General features: G+C 39.7%; 1 protein-coding gene across 2 annotated transcripts in view; it reads left to right on the top strand.

The window, feature by feature from the left end:
* MYO1A (myosin IA) overlaps positions 1-18,667 on the top strand; it is a 124,697-nt gene that overhangs the window by 26,315 nt on the left and 79,715 nt on the right. For both annotated transcript variants that reach the window (XM_063427250.1, XM_063427244.1), the window contains exons 2-3: positions 711-857; positions 1,309-1,424. In XM_063427250.1, the coding sequence (XP_063283320.1) occupies positions 732-857; positions 1,309-1,424 (242 nt within the window). In that variant the 5' untranslated portion in view covers positions 711-731. The remainder of the gene's footprint in view (positions 1-710; positions 858-1,308; positions 1,425-18,667) is intronic.

The raw sequence follows: 18,667 nt of genomic DNA, 5'->3' as shown, positions 1-18,667 counted from the left end.
ACAAATCCTCTGATGCTTAGACAGCTGGTTGAGAATCCTGAAAGTTATAATCCATAGCATCAGAGCAGCCAGAGGTTACCGAACCCTGGAAATGCACCAAATTGCAATAGTTATTCCTATGTTTTATTTATGTATTATCTTTTTTATGTATTTCACTTGCTAAATATGCTTCATTATCTATGATTGAGTCAGTATGACAGATACGATGCGTAGAATTCTGTATTTTTCTTTCAACGTGGAATAAAGAGCAGTGTTTTTGTACCCAAAAATCTGATAAACTTTTTTTTCCAAGCTTGTTCTTTATACGTGCCTGGTTAGGCTTATTTAATTTTATTAGCAGTTGATGAGAATCTCAGAGTTATAGTACACAGCATCTAAAATTTCTGATTAAAGCAACCAGAATTGACTTACCCCATCTCAATCAACAAAATAACATTATATTCAATCAACAAAATAACATTATATATGCACAGATTTTCTATGTAAAAGACTGAGTATACGGACAGAACAATGTTCAGCTGATATTGCATACATTTTGCACATATTAAACAGTTTGCCTCTCCTTTTTTACAGCCAGTGATGACATATTTAATATTTAGTAGAGAATTAACTACATTTAATAATTAGTACAGACTTAAACTACACTAGGTTATTGTTATTTGATTATATGGTTCTGTTTTATTCATCCTATGATTTCTTTCACCATACAGCTCCAAACCCAGGCCTGTAAAATGGATTTCCAATCGTCTTTCCTGGATGGGATGGTTGGGGTTGGGGACATGACCCTCCTGGAATCCCTGTCTGAAGACTCCCTTCTCCAGAATCTTAAAGAAAGATTTAAGAATGATGAAATCTATGTAAGTTTACAGACCTCAGCTCATCCTCACTTATTTAAACTTCTCTTAACATTCTAGTTTAGCATGTTTTGTGCAGTATTTGCATACCCTAAATAAGAGTTTACAAAATAAACAACAAAAAACACTACCTTGCAGCTTTGAAAATTTGTATTTCCATCATTCTCCCATAATGCCATGTGCAATATGTAAATGAGGAAACACAACTGGCAGATTTTTTTTTAAATTTTTTACTGAAATACAATATTTTTATTAATAAAATATCGATACGGAATAACATAAACAAGTCTGTTTGTACCTGTGGACAGAAGAAATACATTCATCGCAAAACAAAAGTTGAAAAGTAACCTTTTTTCAGAGAATGATTTCATTATTTATATTGTCAATTATTTGTTATGAATGTATTTTTTTTAGAAGCTCCTGACGTTTTAACCACATTCGCTTTCTCTTGCAGACATATATTGGAAATGTAGTGATATCAGTAAACCCCTACAAGCAGCTTTCTATCTACTCTGATGAGAAAGTGGAAGAATATAGAAATTGCAATCTGTACCAGCTGAAGCCACACATGTAAGTGTGTCAAAATAACGTGGATTTCTTATAAAAATTAAAATTAAAAAATGATGGAAAAATGTACAACAGAGGAAATGGAATGCAAATATATAATGCAAATATGTAATGCAAAGAAAACACATTTTGCTGGAAATACTGGTAGGTCTGAATATATTACAACTGTATCTTGGATGCTGTAGAACACTACCTGGGGAAAACCTGTAAGAGAGTTTATTTTTTAACAAATGCATATTATTAACATATTATGCTATAAGACAAAGTAGTGACAAAAGCTGGCAAGTAGGGGAGATTCTCTGTCAACGTTTGTCCAATACCAGAAATACATATATGTTTACACAAATAATATACAGACGTATATACACACAGTATATCTATGCGTACTCTAACCCGGTTACCACGACAACGAATCTCGCAAAAGTGAACTCTCACACACACACATACAAGCTGCAACCCTCACACACACACAGCACCCCTCACACAAACAAACACTGCATCCCTCACACATGCCATTGTTTTTTTATTTCTGGCTGACGCCGGTCTGCAAAATATTTCTCCTCTTTTCGCCGGGCAGCAGATGTTAAAAGGTTGCAGAACACTGGTTTAGCTCATTTTAAAATCATAATGATAACAGAAATCACCCAAATGGCCCTGATCAAAAGTTTACATACCCTTGAATGTTTGGCCTTGTTACAGACACACACAGGTTAAAATGGTAATTAAAGGTTAATTTCCCACACCTGGTGCTTTTTAAATTGCAATTAGTGTCTGTTTATAAATAGTCAATGAGTTTGTTAGCTCTCACGTGGATGCACTAAGCAGGCTAGATACTGAGCCATGGGGATCAGAAAAGAATTGTCAAAAGACCTGCATAACAAGGTAATGGAACTTTATAAATATGGAAAAGGATATAAAAAGATATCCAAAGCCTTGAAAATGCCAGTCAGTACTGTTCAATTACTTATTAAGAAGTGCAAAATGTAGGGATCTCTTGATACCAAGCCAAGGTCAGGTAGACCAAGAAAGATTTCAGCCACAACTGCCAGAAGAATTGTTTGGGATACAAAGAAAACCCCACCAGTAACCTCAGGAGAAATACAGGCTGCTCTGGAAAAAGATGGTTGTTTCAAGGAGTAACAATACGACAATACTTGAACAAAATGAGCTACATAGTCAAGTTACCAGAAAGAAGCCTATACTGCGCCAAAGCCACAAAAAAGCCCAGTTACAATATGCCCAACAACACCTTGACACGCCTCTGGCACACTGTAATTTGGAGTGACAAGACCAAAATACACAAGTGCTATGTTTGGAGAAGAGCCAACAAGGCCTATAGTGAAAAGAATGCCAACTTCACTGTGAAGCATGGTGGTGGCTCACTGATGTTTTGGGGGTGTGTAAGCTCTAAAGGCAGGGGAAATCTTGTGAAAATTGATGGCAAGCTGAATGCAGCATGTTATCAGAAAATACTGACAGACAATTATACATTTTTCTGCACGAAGGCTGCGCATGGGACACTCTTGGACTTTACAGCATGACAATGCTAAGCACGTGGCCAAGTTGACCCTCCAATGATTACAGCAGAAAAGGGTGAAGGTTGTGGAGTGCCATCACAGTCTCCTGACCTTAATATCATCGAGGCATTCTGGTGAGATCTCAAACGTGCGGTTCATGAAAGACGACCAAAGACTTTGCATGACCTGGAGGCATTTTGCAAGACGAATGGGCAGCTATACCACCTACAAGAATTATGGGCCTCATAGACAACTGTTACAAAAGACTGCACGCTTTCATTGATGCTAAAGGGGGCAACGCACAGTATTTGAACAGGGGTCTTTTCATTTTTTTCTTTGTTGCTATGTTTTGTTTTATGATTGTGCCATTCTATATGAATCCCATAAGAAATAAAAGAAATGTGTTGTGCCTGCTCACTCACGTTTTCTTTAAAAATGGTACGTATATTACCAATTCTCCAAGGGCATGGAAACTTTTGAGCACAACTGTATGTCAGAATGTGTGTGTGATTTCCTGGATATTCTATATCAGCGATAGGCAACCTTCGGCACTCCAGATGTTATGGACTACATTCCCCATAATGCTCTTACACCCATAATGCTGGCAAAGCATCATGGGAGGTGTAGTCCAAAACATCTGCAGTGCCAAGGTTGCCTATTCCTGTTCTATATGATCTGCTGGTGCTAGGTAGCCACATTCAAAATGCAGGAGTTTCCCCAGAGACTACTGGAAAACTTGGGATGTCTGCAGGTATATCTACATTTGCACACACATTACACATATACAAAAACGTAAATACTTCTGTCACCCTGGTTTGGAGTTGCTCATCTTTTACACTTGTATGGTTTACACAGAGGGGTAGTGCCAGACAATACTGGACATATACCTTTACACTTTAACATGACAAATAAGTACAATACTGCATTTATTATGCTTTAAAAGTTATGAAGGGGGGTTTGGGTCACAGTTGACAACTTCTGAAGTATGCCCTGCCTCCAGGTGTATTTTATTATCATGTAGTCACTTATTAAAATTGCATAACCTGCCTGCAGCAATAGGTTAGTAGATATAATTAGATTTACCAATTTACTAGTCCAGTGGGAACAGTAGTTTGTGATGTATATGTAGATGCACACTGCAGCCACGCAGTGTCACTTGGTGAAACAATTATAGAAACATAGAAACATAGAAACATAGAATGTGACGGCAGATAAGAACCATTCGGCCCATCTAGTCTGCCCAATTTTCTAAATACTTTCATTAGTCCCTGGCCTTATCTTATAGTTAGGATAGCCTTATGCCTATCCCACGCATGCTTAAACTCCTTTACTGTGTTAACCTCTACCACTTCAGCTGGAAGGCTATTCCATGCATCCACTACCCTCTCAGTAAAGTAATACTTCCTGATATTATTTTTAAACCTTTGTCCCTCTAATTTAAGACTATGTCCTCTTGTTGTGGTAGTTTTTCTTCTTTTAAATATAGTCTCCTCCTTTACTGTGTCGATTCCCTTTATGTATTTAAATGTTTCTATCATATCCCCCCTGTCTCATCTTTCCTCCAAGCTATACATGTTAAGATCCTTTAACCTTTCCTGGTAAGTTTTATCCTGCAATCCATGAACCAGTTTAGTAGCCCTTCTTTGAACTCTCTCTAAAGTATCAATATCCTTCTGAAGATACGGTCTCCAGTACTGTGTACAGTACTCCAAGTGAGGTCTCACCAGTGTTCTGTACAATGGCATGAGCACTTCCCTCTTTCTACTGCTAATACCTCTCCCTATATAACCAAGCATTCTGCTAGCATTTCCTGCTGCTCTATTACATTGTCTGCCTACCTTTAAGTCATCAGAAATAATCACCCCTAAATCCCTTTCCTCAGATGTTGAGGTTAGGACTCTATCAAATATTCTGTACTCTGCCCTTGGGTTTTTACGTCCAAGATGCATTATCTTGCACTTATCCACATTAAATGTCAGTTGTCACAACTCTGACCATTTTTCTAGTTTACCTCAATCATTTGCCATTTGGCTTATCCCTCCTGGAACATCAACCCTGTTACATATCTTAGTATCATCCGCAAAAAGACACACCTTACCATCAAGACCTTCTGCAATATCACTAATAAAAATATTAAAGAGAATTATGAAACAGAAAGCTAGAAATTAAAATTTCTGAAACAAAAAGATAGAAATGACCTACGTCTATCCTCTATCCATACTCCCACAGCTGATGCTCGCCTCCAAGACTTCTCCAGGGCTGCACCTTTTCTGTGGAACTCCCTTCCCTTGTCCATTAGACTTTCACCCAGTCTCCACTCCTTTAAAAACACACTTCTTCAGGAAAGCATATAATTTAAACTATTAGCGGGTTTTCATCCCCCCCCCCATGACTCCTCTCCTGCGACTGTCAAAAATAACCAAAGGTCTCCGTGAATACTTTTCTAGCAACATATTTTATTACCCCTACTTATAGCTTTTATTTAAGCTATACCCCACTCCCTCTAGCATGTAAGCTCATTGAGCAGGGCCCCCAGTCCCTCTGTTCCTGTGCGTCCATTTGTCTAGTTACAATTACGTGTCTGTTACTCCACCCATTGTACAGCGCTACGGAATTTGCTGGCGCTATATAAATAATACAAATAATAAGAAAAATAATAATGATATATACAGTAAGGGAAAAAAAGTATTTGAACCCCTTTAAGAGAGGGCTCCTAATCTCAGCTTGGTACTTGTGTACCTTTTTTGACATGCGTTTTTCTGGATTTTGTTGTTGTTGTTATTCGGTCTCTCACTGTTAAAATACACCTACCATTAAAATTATAGACTGATCATTTCTTTGTCACTGTACAATCAATTGCCAATGTATTAGGTACACCTGGTCATTACACAAAATAACCAAATTGGTTGTCACAGACATGTCACCTAGTATAAAACATTTCAGTTTTTTTGACTAAAAAAAAGAATGCACATTGCGAGAAAGAGTGAAGATGCAGGAGGTGCTTGTCCATGTCGCTGTCTTCTCTCTCCTTGACTACTGCAATCCTCTTCTCAGTGGTCTTGTTCCCAACTTGCCCCATTACAGTCTATAATGAATGTGGCGGTGAGACTCATCTGCCTGTCCGCCCGCACCTCCCACGCCTCCCCCCTCTGTCAGTCCCTACATTGGCTTCCAGTAAGCTATAGGGATCAATTTAGGATCCTGGTACTTGCTTACAAATTTCTACAGTATGCTGCTTCAACCTACCTTTCCTCACTAATACACAAATATGTCCTGTCTAGGCCCCTACGCTCTTCCGGAGACCTACACTTAACCTCTGTTCATACTCCCACATCTGATGCTCGCCTTAAAGACTTCTCTAGGGCTGCACCAATCCTATCTCTCTTAGACTTTCACCCAGTCTCCACTCCTTCACAAAAGTCTTTAAAAACTTACTTCTTTAGGAAAGCATATCAATTAAACTGTCAACAACTTTCCCTTCCTGCACCCTGATTCCTCTCCTGGAACTGTCATTAAAACACTAAGCCCTCAGTGAATACTATACTAGCAACATACATTTCTACCCTACCCTTACCTTTTGTGTCACTTTACCCCACTCCCTCTGTAAGCTCATTGAGCAGGGCCATCAATCCCTCTGTTCCTGTGTGTCCAAATCGTCTGATTACAAATATGTGTCTGTTGGTCCACCCATTGAACAGCGCTGTGGAATTTGTTAGCTCTATATAAATAATAATAATAATAATAAACAACTGGCTTCCAGCAAGCTGCGATTCTGTGGATTCAAACATTTAGCCCATGTAAGAGGGGAAGAAAGACTGGCCAAATATATTCAAGCATGTCTTAGTTTTATATATTGAGTCTTACTGGATCCCTTTGGTGTTTGAAGCAAGTTACACTTATTTACCCATATTCTACTCAAGTGTTACATGTGTTTTGTCCCAGTGGGACAAAAACGTTAACCTCTGTTTGTTTTGGATGAATTGCCAGCTCCACAATCTATCAAAGGGCTGACTGATGGTGGGCTTTGTTTTATTAAATTGATGTAATGTCAGTATCACACAGTTTTGCTTTTTGTGTTTACACATTTGTTGAAATTTGCAGAAAAGGCACACATTCCCAAATAACCACTCTTTACAACACTGTCATGGCGAAAGGAATCTCTGAACATACAATATGCTGACAATTAAAACATACTTTTTGTAGCTGAGAATAGAAGGTTTAGAGTACAATAGAACAAATGAAGGTTTGTAAAAAAAAAAGTCACATGATCTGACACGTCAGTCCATTCTGTAATATGAAAATGAGCCATAACTTGCCATTAACTGCTGTAAACCATTGATTCATCAGCTCTACAGGCTGCTGTTGGTGAAATAGCACTAGGAATGATGAGGCCTCCAAAGTCTCATATCTAATGGAATAAAGCACTTCTGGGATGAGTGGTCAGGGAGGTTTGGAGATTATATGGCAGCATAATATGCATGAACTGCAGGGTACTATTACATAGTTACAAAGCTGAAAAGAGACTTGCGTCCATCAAGTACAGCCTTCCTCACATATGTTTTTGCTATTGATCCAAAAGAAGGCAAAAAAAAAAAACAATCTGAAACACTTCCAATTTTGCAACAAACTAGGAAAAAATTCCTTCTTGACCCCAAATGGCAGTCAAATATCTAATTGGATCAAGCAGCTATTAGAAATTATATCTCTGTACGTTATAATTTTGGAAGTATTTATCCAATTGCTGTTTAAAATCTGTATGGACTCTGATAAAACCACCTCTTCAAGCAGAGAATTCCATATCCTTATTGCTCTTACTGTAAAAAAACCTTTTCTTTGCCTTTGATTACATCTCCTTTCTTCCAGCCTAAATGTGTGACCTTGTGTCCTATGTATAGCTCCTGTTTATGAATAGGTTTACAGATAATGGTTTGTACTGGCCTTGAATATATTTGTATAATATTAACATATCCCTTCTGAGCCGCCGTTTTTCCAAACTAAAGAGATTTAAATTTTTTAACCTTTCTTCGTAACTAAAATGCTCCATTCCTTTTATCAATGTTGTAGCTCGTCTCTGCACTTTTTCTAGTGCCATGATATCCTTCTTTAGAACAGGTGCCCAAAATTGCACAGCATATTCAAGGTGTGGTCATACCAGCAATTTATAAAGAGGCAAAATTATATTTTCATCCAGAGAATTTATGCAATATCCTGCTCACATTTTATTACTTTACAAAGTTTTGTGTCATCTGCAAACACTAATCAATGCCTATTTCAAGATCATTTATAAAAATGTTAAATAGAAGCGGTCCCAAATCAGAACCCTGAGGGACACCACTTACCACTTGTCCAGCTTGAACATTTACCATTACAATTCGTTGTACTCTATCCTTAAGCCAATGTTCTACCCAAGAACAAGAATATTGATCTAGACCAATTACTTTTAGTTTGACCAACCTATTGTGAGGAACCATATCAAATGCCTTGGCAAAATCCAAGAAGACCACATCCACTGCAACGCCCTGATCTATACTTCTACTTACTTCTTCATGGAATGCAATTAGGTTAGTTTGACATGACCTGTGTTTCATAAAACCATGCTGATTATTGCTAATAACAAAGTTCTTCCGAATGAATTCCTGAATATTATCCCTTAATAGCCCTTCAAATATTTTCCCAGTCACAGACGTTAAGCTCACAGGTCTATAATTTCCAGGCAAGGATTTTGAAACCTTTTTAAATATAGGAGTGACATCTGCCTTCCTCCAATCCTCTGGTACAATACCTGAAACAAAAAAATCTTGAAAGATTAAATACAGAGGTTCACTTATTTCCCTACTTAGCTCCTTAAATACTCATGGGTTAATACCGTCAGGCCCTGGAGCTTTATTTACATAAATTTTCTTTAACTGCTGTAGCACCTTCTCTTGAGTCATCCAATCACAAGTTTTTTGCAACAATTATTTGCATATCTCTTGCCATAGGATCCTCATTAATATATACTGAAGAAAAATAGTTATTTAAAAAAGTTTTATGTTGGTTTTCCAAGTGGGATAGCTCGTCAATTAAGTGTGAGATTTCCTGAGACCGCAATTTCTTTATTCGGGTGCCGTGTTTAATGAGAAGCCATCTAACTACACATTTGTGTGCTTCCCATATGGTTGAAGGCGTAGACTCAGGAGATGTATTGGTATGGAAAAAGTGTTCCATAGTGGATCGAACATCAGCCTGTATCAGCAGATCTTCTGAGAGGGATTCATTCAGTCTCCACCTCCACTGTGTCCGAAATGGTCGGGGGCCATCGATGGAGAGGATCATGGACTCTAAATCAGAGAGTCCAGAGTTGAACGAAGAAGTAATCAATCCTAGAGTAGGATCCATGTGGTGTGGAAAAGAAGGTGTAATCCTTGTCAGCGTGGTGTAAAATACGCCAGCAGTCCGAGAGCTGGTAGTCAGAGAGGAGAGTCTTCATGCCCCTGAGTACATAGTTCGGTACTGTGGAGGTCTCTTTCGACGAATCTGGGGTCTAGGGGACATTAAAGTCCCCCCCATGATGATGGAACCCTCGCTAAATGATTCCAATGTTCGTAAAACGGAAGCTAGGAAAGGCTTTTGGCCCTTATTTGGCAGGTAAATATTCGTAAGCGTTATTTGGGAATCGACTATTTTCCCTTCAAAAAAAGGTATCTGCCGTCCATGTCTTTTTCCGCTTCTAGGGAGAATTGAGTATCAGCTGAGAACAGTATCGCCACTCCCTTATATTTAGATGAGGGATTGTGTGCAAAGTAACCGGTGGATTAGTATTTATTGGAGAATCTAGGTGCTTGGTTTGCAAGGAAGTGAGTCTCCTGAAAGAAACTGATCGATACCCTGAGTGCTCGTATCTCTCATAGATCTCTCACCCTTTAGTGAGGGGAATTAAGTCCCCTTGCGTTGATCGTGTAGAGTGTAATGCTTTCTTGTGGCCCATCCCTGGCGCCAGGGGAGAGGAAGCAGGAGGGGGCGGGCCCATAATACAGAGAGGGCTGTGGGTGCAGGGCAAGCCAGCTGAGGAAGAGAGTTAGAGTGAAGGAGTCATTGAGATGGGTAAGGGCAGAAAGTAGGGAGAGGTAAGTGAAGGAGAATGGAAGGTAGAGAAGACAGTAGAGGAAGCAGGAGTTAAGTAGGAGAAGGAAGAATGGTGGTGCGAGACTGAAAGAGAAGGATGAGTTGTATAGCGACTATTATTGGGGGTGATGTGCCGCTGGAAGGTGGATGAAGTTTCTCCTGCTCAACCAATTCCCACACTGAAGGCAGTAAACCTGTGGGGCAGTGAGTGTCGCGGGCCAGACTGGTCTCTAGCCAGTGCTATTAGAGTAGGAAGAAATCAATGTAGGTCAGTAGCCGCTGCATATGAGCAAGGAGGTACGGCACCCATCTTGGAGTGGGCAAGCGTAACATTGTTTATCTTGCTTTTGGAAGCAGCGGTACAATTAGGAGTAGAGATTAGTAGAGATTAGGGAAACCATATTCCTCATTAGGAGTCAGAAGAAAGAGAATAACAGCTTTTTAGAACAAGCCAGTAACATTGTGATTTAACATTGAACACATCACGTTAAACGATTGCATAAATCTATAAATACTTTGTGGCAAGCTAAGAGACAATATGGCCTTATAATGAAAGAGAGAATTAAAAATAAATAAATAGATAAAATAAAAAATTAATTATATTTTTAAAAAAGGAGGGCGGGGGGGGGAGCGGGTAGTTTTCCCCATAACCCTTCCACCCTGTTCCAGCCGTGACCCAGCTCAACCAACCCGTCTCTGCCCATGATGATGTCCCTCTTGTCATGTTGGAGGTCCTAGCGCCATTTCACATCATGTGGCAGCCCCATATCCATGTAGAATTAAGTGCTCTGCAGGGGGTCACATGTCAGCGTAAGTGGGTGCCCATCAGGCTGATGATAACTGTCAGTCCCCTATCTCTTCCCACTAGGGCCGTACTGAATAGCTGAGGAGTGCGTGGGTGTCCATGTATTCCCCCTCCTTTGCGTCAATATCCAATTCCCTATCTGGTATGCTAAGAAAAGTTGTCCCTATCTCGTCAGAGCTAGTGGTTATGTAATGGTGACAGCGTGGCAGCGTGCATTTGAAATCACATTTCAAATGCATGGACCATTACACTTGCATGTGCAGAGGTCTCACTTTAAGCATGCCCCCGTTAGTGCCAGCAGTCCTGCTCCTTTGCAGCTGTCCAGGGCAACTCGCCATTGTGTATCCACTGCATGTTGTGAGGATGTGGATGACAGGGAGCAATGTCCATCTGAAGGAGCGGGGGTGGGGTGGGGGGGTTGACCAGTGTGGGTAGGGCCGGTAGGAGGATGCTGGTGTCTCAGGTCCTTGCACATATATGTTTTAGTATACCCCACGTGCTTCTGCTTTTTTTTTAGTTTATTAAAAAAATTACCATATTGTGATCACTATTTACCAAATGCTCGCCTACTTAAATGTTGGTAAAAAGATCAACATTGTATGATATAATGAGATCCAGACAAGCATCCTTTCTAGTTGGTGCTTGTACCAGTTGTGACATGAAGGTGTCATGTCCGGGTAATTAAAATCTCCAATAATTAACGTGTTACCCAGATTTGCAGTTTTCCCAATTTGCTCTAACAATTGTTCTTCCTCATTAATATTTACATTAAGGGGTTTATAACATATCCCAACCAATAATTGATTTCCCTTTGTTTGCCCCAAGCAGATATCTTCCTGTAAAGCTTCCACATTTTCCTCGTCACACTCCACATGCCTAAGATTTGACTTAAATTCATGGTTAACATACAAACATACCCCACCACCCTTCTTGTTTTACCTATCCTTCCTAAATAACGTAAACCCATTTAAGTTAACTGTCTAGTCATGTGTCTCATTCCACCATGTTTCTGTTATGCCTATTATATCATATTGTTTAGTGCATGCTATTGCCTCTAGTTCCCCCATTTTGTTATATAGGCTCCTTGCATTAGAAAGCATACATTTAATATTATCATGAGTCATTTGTACTTTTTGTGAATTTTTATCAATATTACATATCTCCTCTGTTCTGAGCTTGCCCCTCCCCCTATCTCCACCCCCATTATAATGAGCTAAAGACCATCTCCTTTCTATCCTATCTCCATTTTCTATATTACTAGGACCCCTCCCCCCTACTACTACTAGTTTAATATCTCCTCCAACCTTCTAGCCATCCTATCCCCAAGCACAGCAGACCCTCTTCTGTTAAGGTGCAGTCCATCACTGCTATACAGGATGTACCCAAGTGCAAAATCGTCCCAGTGCTCTAAAAACCAAGACTTCAGCCATGCATTGACCTCTCCCGCTACCTTTCTGCTGTAGCGCGCGGCACAGGCAATATTTTTGAAAATATTACCTTGGGGGTCCTTTTCTTTAGCTTACTTCCTAGTTTCCTAGACTAATTCTTTAGGACCTTCCATTTTCCTCTGACTTTGTCATTGGTACCAATATGGTCCATGACAGCTGGGTCATCCCCAGCCCCTCCCACAACATGCCAGACCTGAGCATTCAGGAGACAGCAAACTGTCCGGTTGAGATGGTCAGAGTGGCAGATTAACCTATCTACTCTCTTAATAATAGAATCCCCTACCACCACAACCTGTCTAGCCTTCCTTACACTCTCAACCCCACCTGTACTAAAGGGGCTGTTCTCATGGTTGTTAGAAGGAACAGCTTCCTGCAGTACAGCTACTCCTGAGCTGATGCTCCCAACATCTTCACTTAAACGGGCAAATCTGTTAGGCTGCGCAAGATCAGGACTAGCTAAACCTTTCCTCTTCCCTCCCCCCCTGCTTCCTTGCCCCACTGTTACCCAGCTATGTGCCTGTTCACCAACAGTCTCATCTCCTCCCACTCCACTACCTGCCCCCACCAACCTCTGCTCAGTGAGCAGGAGACTCCTCTCAAGATTGTCAATCGCCCTCAGTGTTGCAATTTGCTTCTCAAGATCTCCAATCTGAGCTTCCAGAAAAGCCACTCGCTCACACCCGCCACAGAGGTATGGACCCTGGACAGATTCATCCAGGCATGCATACATGCAGCTTTATGTGCACTCGCAATCTTGCTAGCACTCATCCCCAGTTACCAAATTAAGTCATTATTTTCAAAAATCTCTGAGGAATATAATAAATCCACTATGTTGCTGAATCAATGACATTATTTATTTGGCTATTCTGGAGGCTAAAGTGTGTCCTACCCTGTACTACTGAGGTGTACCTAATTCAATAGCCTCTGAGTTTATTGATTTACATAATGACACCAATTTTAAAGGGGCAGTCAAGGCTCCTAAAGCACTTCAGCTTTACGGATTTTCTTATGTGTAAAAAGTGTCCTTTTTTTCATTTTACAAAAAGTACACATTTCGATAGAAATTGGCACTTTTATAAATTAACCTTGTTACTCATCCTGGCTGTCAATCAGACAACCAATCAGTACTGTTACTTTCTGGTTGTTTAAATTAGTGTACCTAATTTAAGAGGCAGGCAATTGCTCAGAGCACCTCCCTTGCAAAGACCACTGAGCTGCATTTAGAAGTCTCTGATTGGACAGCCACAGAAAGTTTGGGCATGTTTAGAATGTGAGGGCTTGCAAAGACTCCAGACAAGAGATCTGCAGCTTCTGCAAGCTGTTTGTAGATACACCCCCAATAAAAGAAATGCATAATTAAATGCGTGCATGTTTTTCATTGGTTTGTATATCTACTAAACAGCGATTTAAATTGTTGTTATTATATTTAGGCAGTGGAGTACCCTTTAAACGTTTTTGTTTTTTGTTTTTGTAAGTTACTGACATTTCCTATTTGATCAGTTCCTATCAATATTAAATTATAGAACAAACTAATGTTATATCTACTTTAGCAAGGCCTTCCTTATGGGGTTAATAATTTCCCAGTGTGCTTAAAGGCCTTCTATAGCTTGTTGATGGAAAAAATGCTGATGGCAGATTACGCCTATACCCAGGAGACACTGGTATTACCAGTTAACTTCCACAGTCTCGGCCAGTGGCCAACCCAATTACAGCACTCTGCACCTCAGCCTCCTCGCCTCAATTATCTGCCGTCTTCCAGAACTAAGTGCTTTGAAATAGAAACATCCAATCTATAATGCTGGCTGCTTAATTGCATTGTATTGTCTGGACAGTCTAGCCCACCCTCCCCTTGTGAATATGTAGGAAGTCATGACTAGTCCAGGAACTAACACAACCTTTGCCAAGACAATAAATTTAGCAGCTGCGGTTTACTTGAGTATCTTTTTAAAGTGATTTCATGCATTACATAATTTGTTACAAATTTACAGATTACTAGCTGTAAAGAAATGACAAAACAATCCATCCACAATATACTGAGTAAATCTAAAATCCATATATTTGCAGATAATGTATAAAAAAATTGTCATGCTCGCTGTCGAATAGTATGCATAAATTATATGATTTACTCTTTAACATGTGATTGTACCCTTAAAAATACAATGCTATAATTTACTCTTTAACATGTGATTATACCCCTAAAAATACAAAGCACTGGCCATTGCGGCAGAACCACCTGACCCTCTACCCATCCACCCCCAACCTCAGTCTGTTCACCTCCTCCCCCCCACCTACCAACTTCTAAAAAAATACAGTTTAATCTATACACACTCACTCCACACAGGACTCCTGAGACAGGCCCCGCATGACAAAGGGTTACTCACAGCCCTTCATCCAACGACCAGAACACCCTGTAAACACCACGGCTCTATAAAATTGACAGCCCACTAGAGCCAGACATACGACTTAAAAGATCAACATGAGGCCCCAGCCTCCCCCACTGATGGACTTCCGAGCTCCGCCGTTCTGCGCAGGATAAAAGGGACCGAGGAGCGGGTGAAACCTGGGGGGAACTACGGGGGGGATTTTACTAACTTCTGATTCAACACAGGACACCCCTCACACCAGAGGGACTCACAGTCATGCAGTAGGCTCCTTTGAACCATTGGAAAAGCTGTTATGTTGAGATATTGCTATATATGGATTTTCAACAAATATGTCTCTGATAACCATCCTGTACTAATTTTGTAACATCAGAGAGGCTGTGTCCCTGGAGCCTGGACTGTTATACAAATTACTGTACTTTCAGTGTTATAATTGTAATCTGATTTAACCCCTTAAGGACACATGACGTGTGTGACACGTCATGATTCCCTTTTATTCCAGAAGTTTGGTCCTTAGGGGGTTAATCTGATTTGAAAAACAAAGAAATAAAGAATTAAAAAAAATACAATGCACCTACTTAAACCTGCTTAGAATTCCTTTCAGTCTGAAAAACTGAAGCAAGCCAGTAACCAACCTCATGCTGATGAGTTGCATTAAAGGACCACTATAGGCACCCAGACAACTTCAGCTTTATGAAGTGGTCTGGGTTCCAGGTCCATCTAGGGTTGTCCCTGCCTGCTGTAAACATAGCAGTTTCACAGAAACTGCTATGTTTAGATATGGGTTAATCCAGCCTCTAGTGGCTGTCTCATTGACAGCCGCTAGAGGCGCTTCCGCGCTTCTCACTGTGATTTTCACAGTGAGAAGACGCTGCCGTCCACAGGAAAGCATTGAGAATGCTTTCCTATGGACTGACTGACTGAAGGTTTATGCACAGTTGCAAGACTCTGGAGGACTCTACACCTTGAAGTCCGTGGGACTCCAGAGGCACCAGCAGCTTCAAATATCTGTTTGCTGCTATGTAATGGTATTTTAGCAGCTGCTCTCTTGATCCAATGCATGGATCTGGCAGAAATCTTCCTCAATGTGCCTTTATCTGCATGAACCCATCTGTGCTCTGAATCAGCCCCAAATCTCTTAATAGTGCGATGATGTCGCCTACGTTTTCGTGAAATATCTAATGTTTTCATACCTCGTCCAAGGCATTGAACTTTTTCACTCTTTTCGGCAGCAGAGAGATCCCTTTTCTTCCCCATATTGCATGAAACTGGTGCTCTGCTTAATAATGTGGAAACCCCCTCCTTTAGTAGTTTTTCCTTAAATTGGGCTCACTTGGCAATCTAATTATCACAGGTGTTCGAGATTGTTTTCAGTGATCAAAAGAGCCCTGAGACACAATGCCATCCATGAGTCAAACTGAAAAACTAAATATTTAACCCTTTAAGTCCGGAGGACGTACTATTACGCCACGCAGAAACCGGCTCTAAACGCCGGCGGGCGTAATAGTACGTCCTCGCTTTTATTGCCGCCCACGTGGCCGGCGGTATTCTCCCGCTGCAGATCGCGGTCGGGGGGGATGCCTGGCCCCCCGGGCAACCCCCCCTGTGGCCGGTGACCGCGATCTGCAGTCTCTGATCGCAGTGACAGGCTGTCACTGTGACCAGTATTCAGCATGTGTCAGCCGATTTCAAATCGGCTGACACATGCGGCCGGCGGCTTTCCCGTTGTGCAGATCGCGGTCGGGGGACTTACCTGGCCCCCCAGGCAGTCCCCCTGGGGTCAGTGACCGCGATCTGCTAAGTCTGATCGCAGTGACAGGCTGTCACTGCGATCTCAAAGCACTCTGATCGCAGTGACAGCCTGTCACTGCGATCAGTGTTACATGTGTCAGCCTATTGGCTGACACATGTAACTGGCACAATGATCCCCCTGCAGATTGGAAGGGGGGAGTGCTTGTACCACCCAGGCACTCCCCCCTGTGGTCAATTACCCAATCTGCAGGAGGTGATCACAGTGACAGGCAGTCACTGTGATCACTGATCCTGTGTGTCAGCCAGTGATGTGAAATCACTGGCTGACACTGTCTCTGCCCCCTGTCCTGTAAAAAAAATAAAATATTAGTTCAAAAAATAAATTAAAAAAATTACAGTTACAAATAAAATATACTTAGATCATATATATTATATATATATGATCTAAGTATATATATATATACACATACACACACACACACACATTTACACATACACGACGTGTATTTAAATATTAATAAATATATATATATATATATATATATTAATATCAAATTACACGTAGACTGATACTGATTAAATATATATATAATTATTGTTATATATATTTATATATAATATAAAAAAATATATATGTAAATACGTAAAAAAATAAAATTAAAAAAATATTTAAAAATAAATAATTAAAAAATATATAGATGTGTGTTATTTCGTTCTAACTGTATTGTGATAATAATATATATATATTTATATCAAAATACACGTAGAACAAAATAATATATATCATAATATATATATCTATATACATAAATATATACGTATATATCACTATATATACCTATATATAAATAAAAATATTTTAAAAAAATTATATATATATATACGTATATATACACATATGTATATATATACATATATTAATTCTACACATATATTTATGTAATAATTTTACATAATTAGGTATTCTAATTAATTACAATTAGCGGGACCTGCCTGACAACCCATGCCGAAAGTATAGGGAATTTAATTTGCTAGCACTATATTTAACCCTATAACTTTCCAAGACACCATAAAACCTGTACATGGGGGGTACTGTTTTACTCGGGAGACTTTGCTGAACACAAATATTAGTGTTTCAAAACAGTAAAATGTATTACAACGATGATATCTCCAGTAAAAGTGACGTTTTCTGCATTTTTTACGCACAAACAGCACTTACACGGACGATATTATTGCTGCAATACTTTTTACTGTTTTGAAATACAAATATTTGTGTTGAGCGAAGTCTCCCGAGTACAACAGTACCCCACATGTACAGGTTTTATGGTGTTTTCAAAAGTTACAGAGTCAAATATAAGGCTTGTGTTTCATTTTTTTCACATTAAAATTCGCCAGATTGCTTACGTTGCCTTTGTGACCCTATGGTAGCCCAAGAATGAAAATTACCCCTATGATGGCATACCATTTGCAATAGTAGACAACCCAAGGTATTGCAAATGGGGTTTGTCGAGACTTTTTTATTAGCCACTTAGTCACAAACACTGGCCAAAATTGGCGTTTTTTGCATTTTTCACACACAAACAAATACTAACGCTAACTTTGGCCAGTGTTTGTGACCAAATGGCTACTAAAAAAGACTGGACATACCCCATTTGCAATACCTTGGGTTGTCTACTATTGCAAATGGTATGCCATTATGGGTGTAAATTTAATTCCTGGGCTACTATACAGTCTCAAAGGCAACGTAACCAATCTGGCGAATTTCAATTTCAAATGTAACACGCTATATTTGACCCTGTAACTTCCCAAAACACCATAAAACCTGTACATAGGGGGTACTGTTTTACACGTGAGACATCGCTGAATACAAATATGTGTATTGTATTGCAGTAAAAGCAAACAGTATTTTGACATCCACAGTTAAAATGTCACATAGAACTAAAAAAAATTAAAAAAATCTTTTTTTCTCCCATTTTTTAATATATTTTTTATATTAAATTATGTTTAATACCTAAATATTTGATGTTAAATGAAAGCCCTGTTTCCCCTGAATAAAATGATATATAATAAGGGGGGATGCATTTCATATGAAAGAGGTGAATTACGGTTGGACAGACATATAGCGCAAATGCCAGGTTTTGTTTACGTTTTGTTCTGTTCACAACTTGTACATTTGGCTGCGGTGTTAAGGGGTTAATCTTTGTGACACTTAAATAGAATTTGCATAATAATTTGGAAT

The sequence above is a fragment of the Pelobates fuscus genome, chromosome 1 (assembly GCF_036172605.1).
Source record: "Pelobates fuscus isolate aPelFus1 chromosome 1, aPelFus1.pri, whole genome shotgun sequence".
In the NCBI taxonomy this organism is placed as follows: Eukaryota; Metazoa; Chordata; class Amphibia; order Anura; family Pelobatidae; genus Pelobates; species Pelobates fuscus.
Note: the sequence above shows the minus strand (reverse complement) of the source record. Positions and strands in the feature narration are given on the sequence as shown.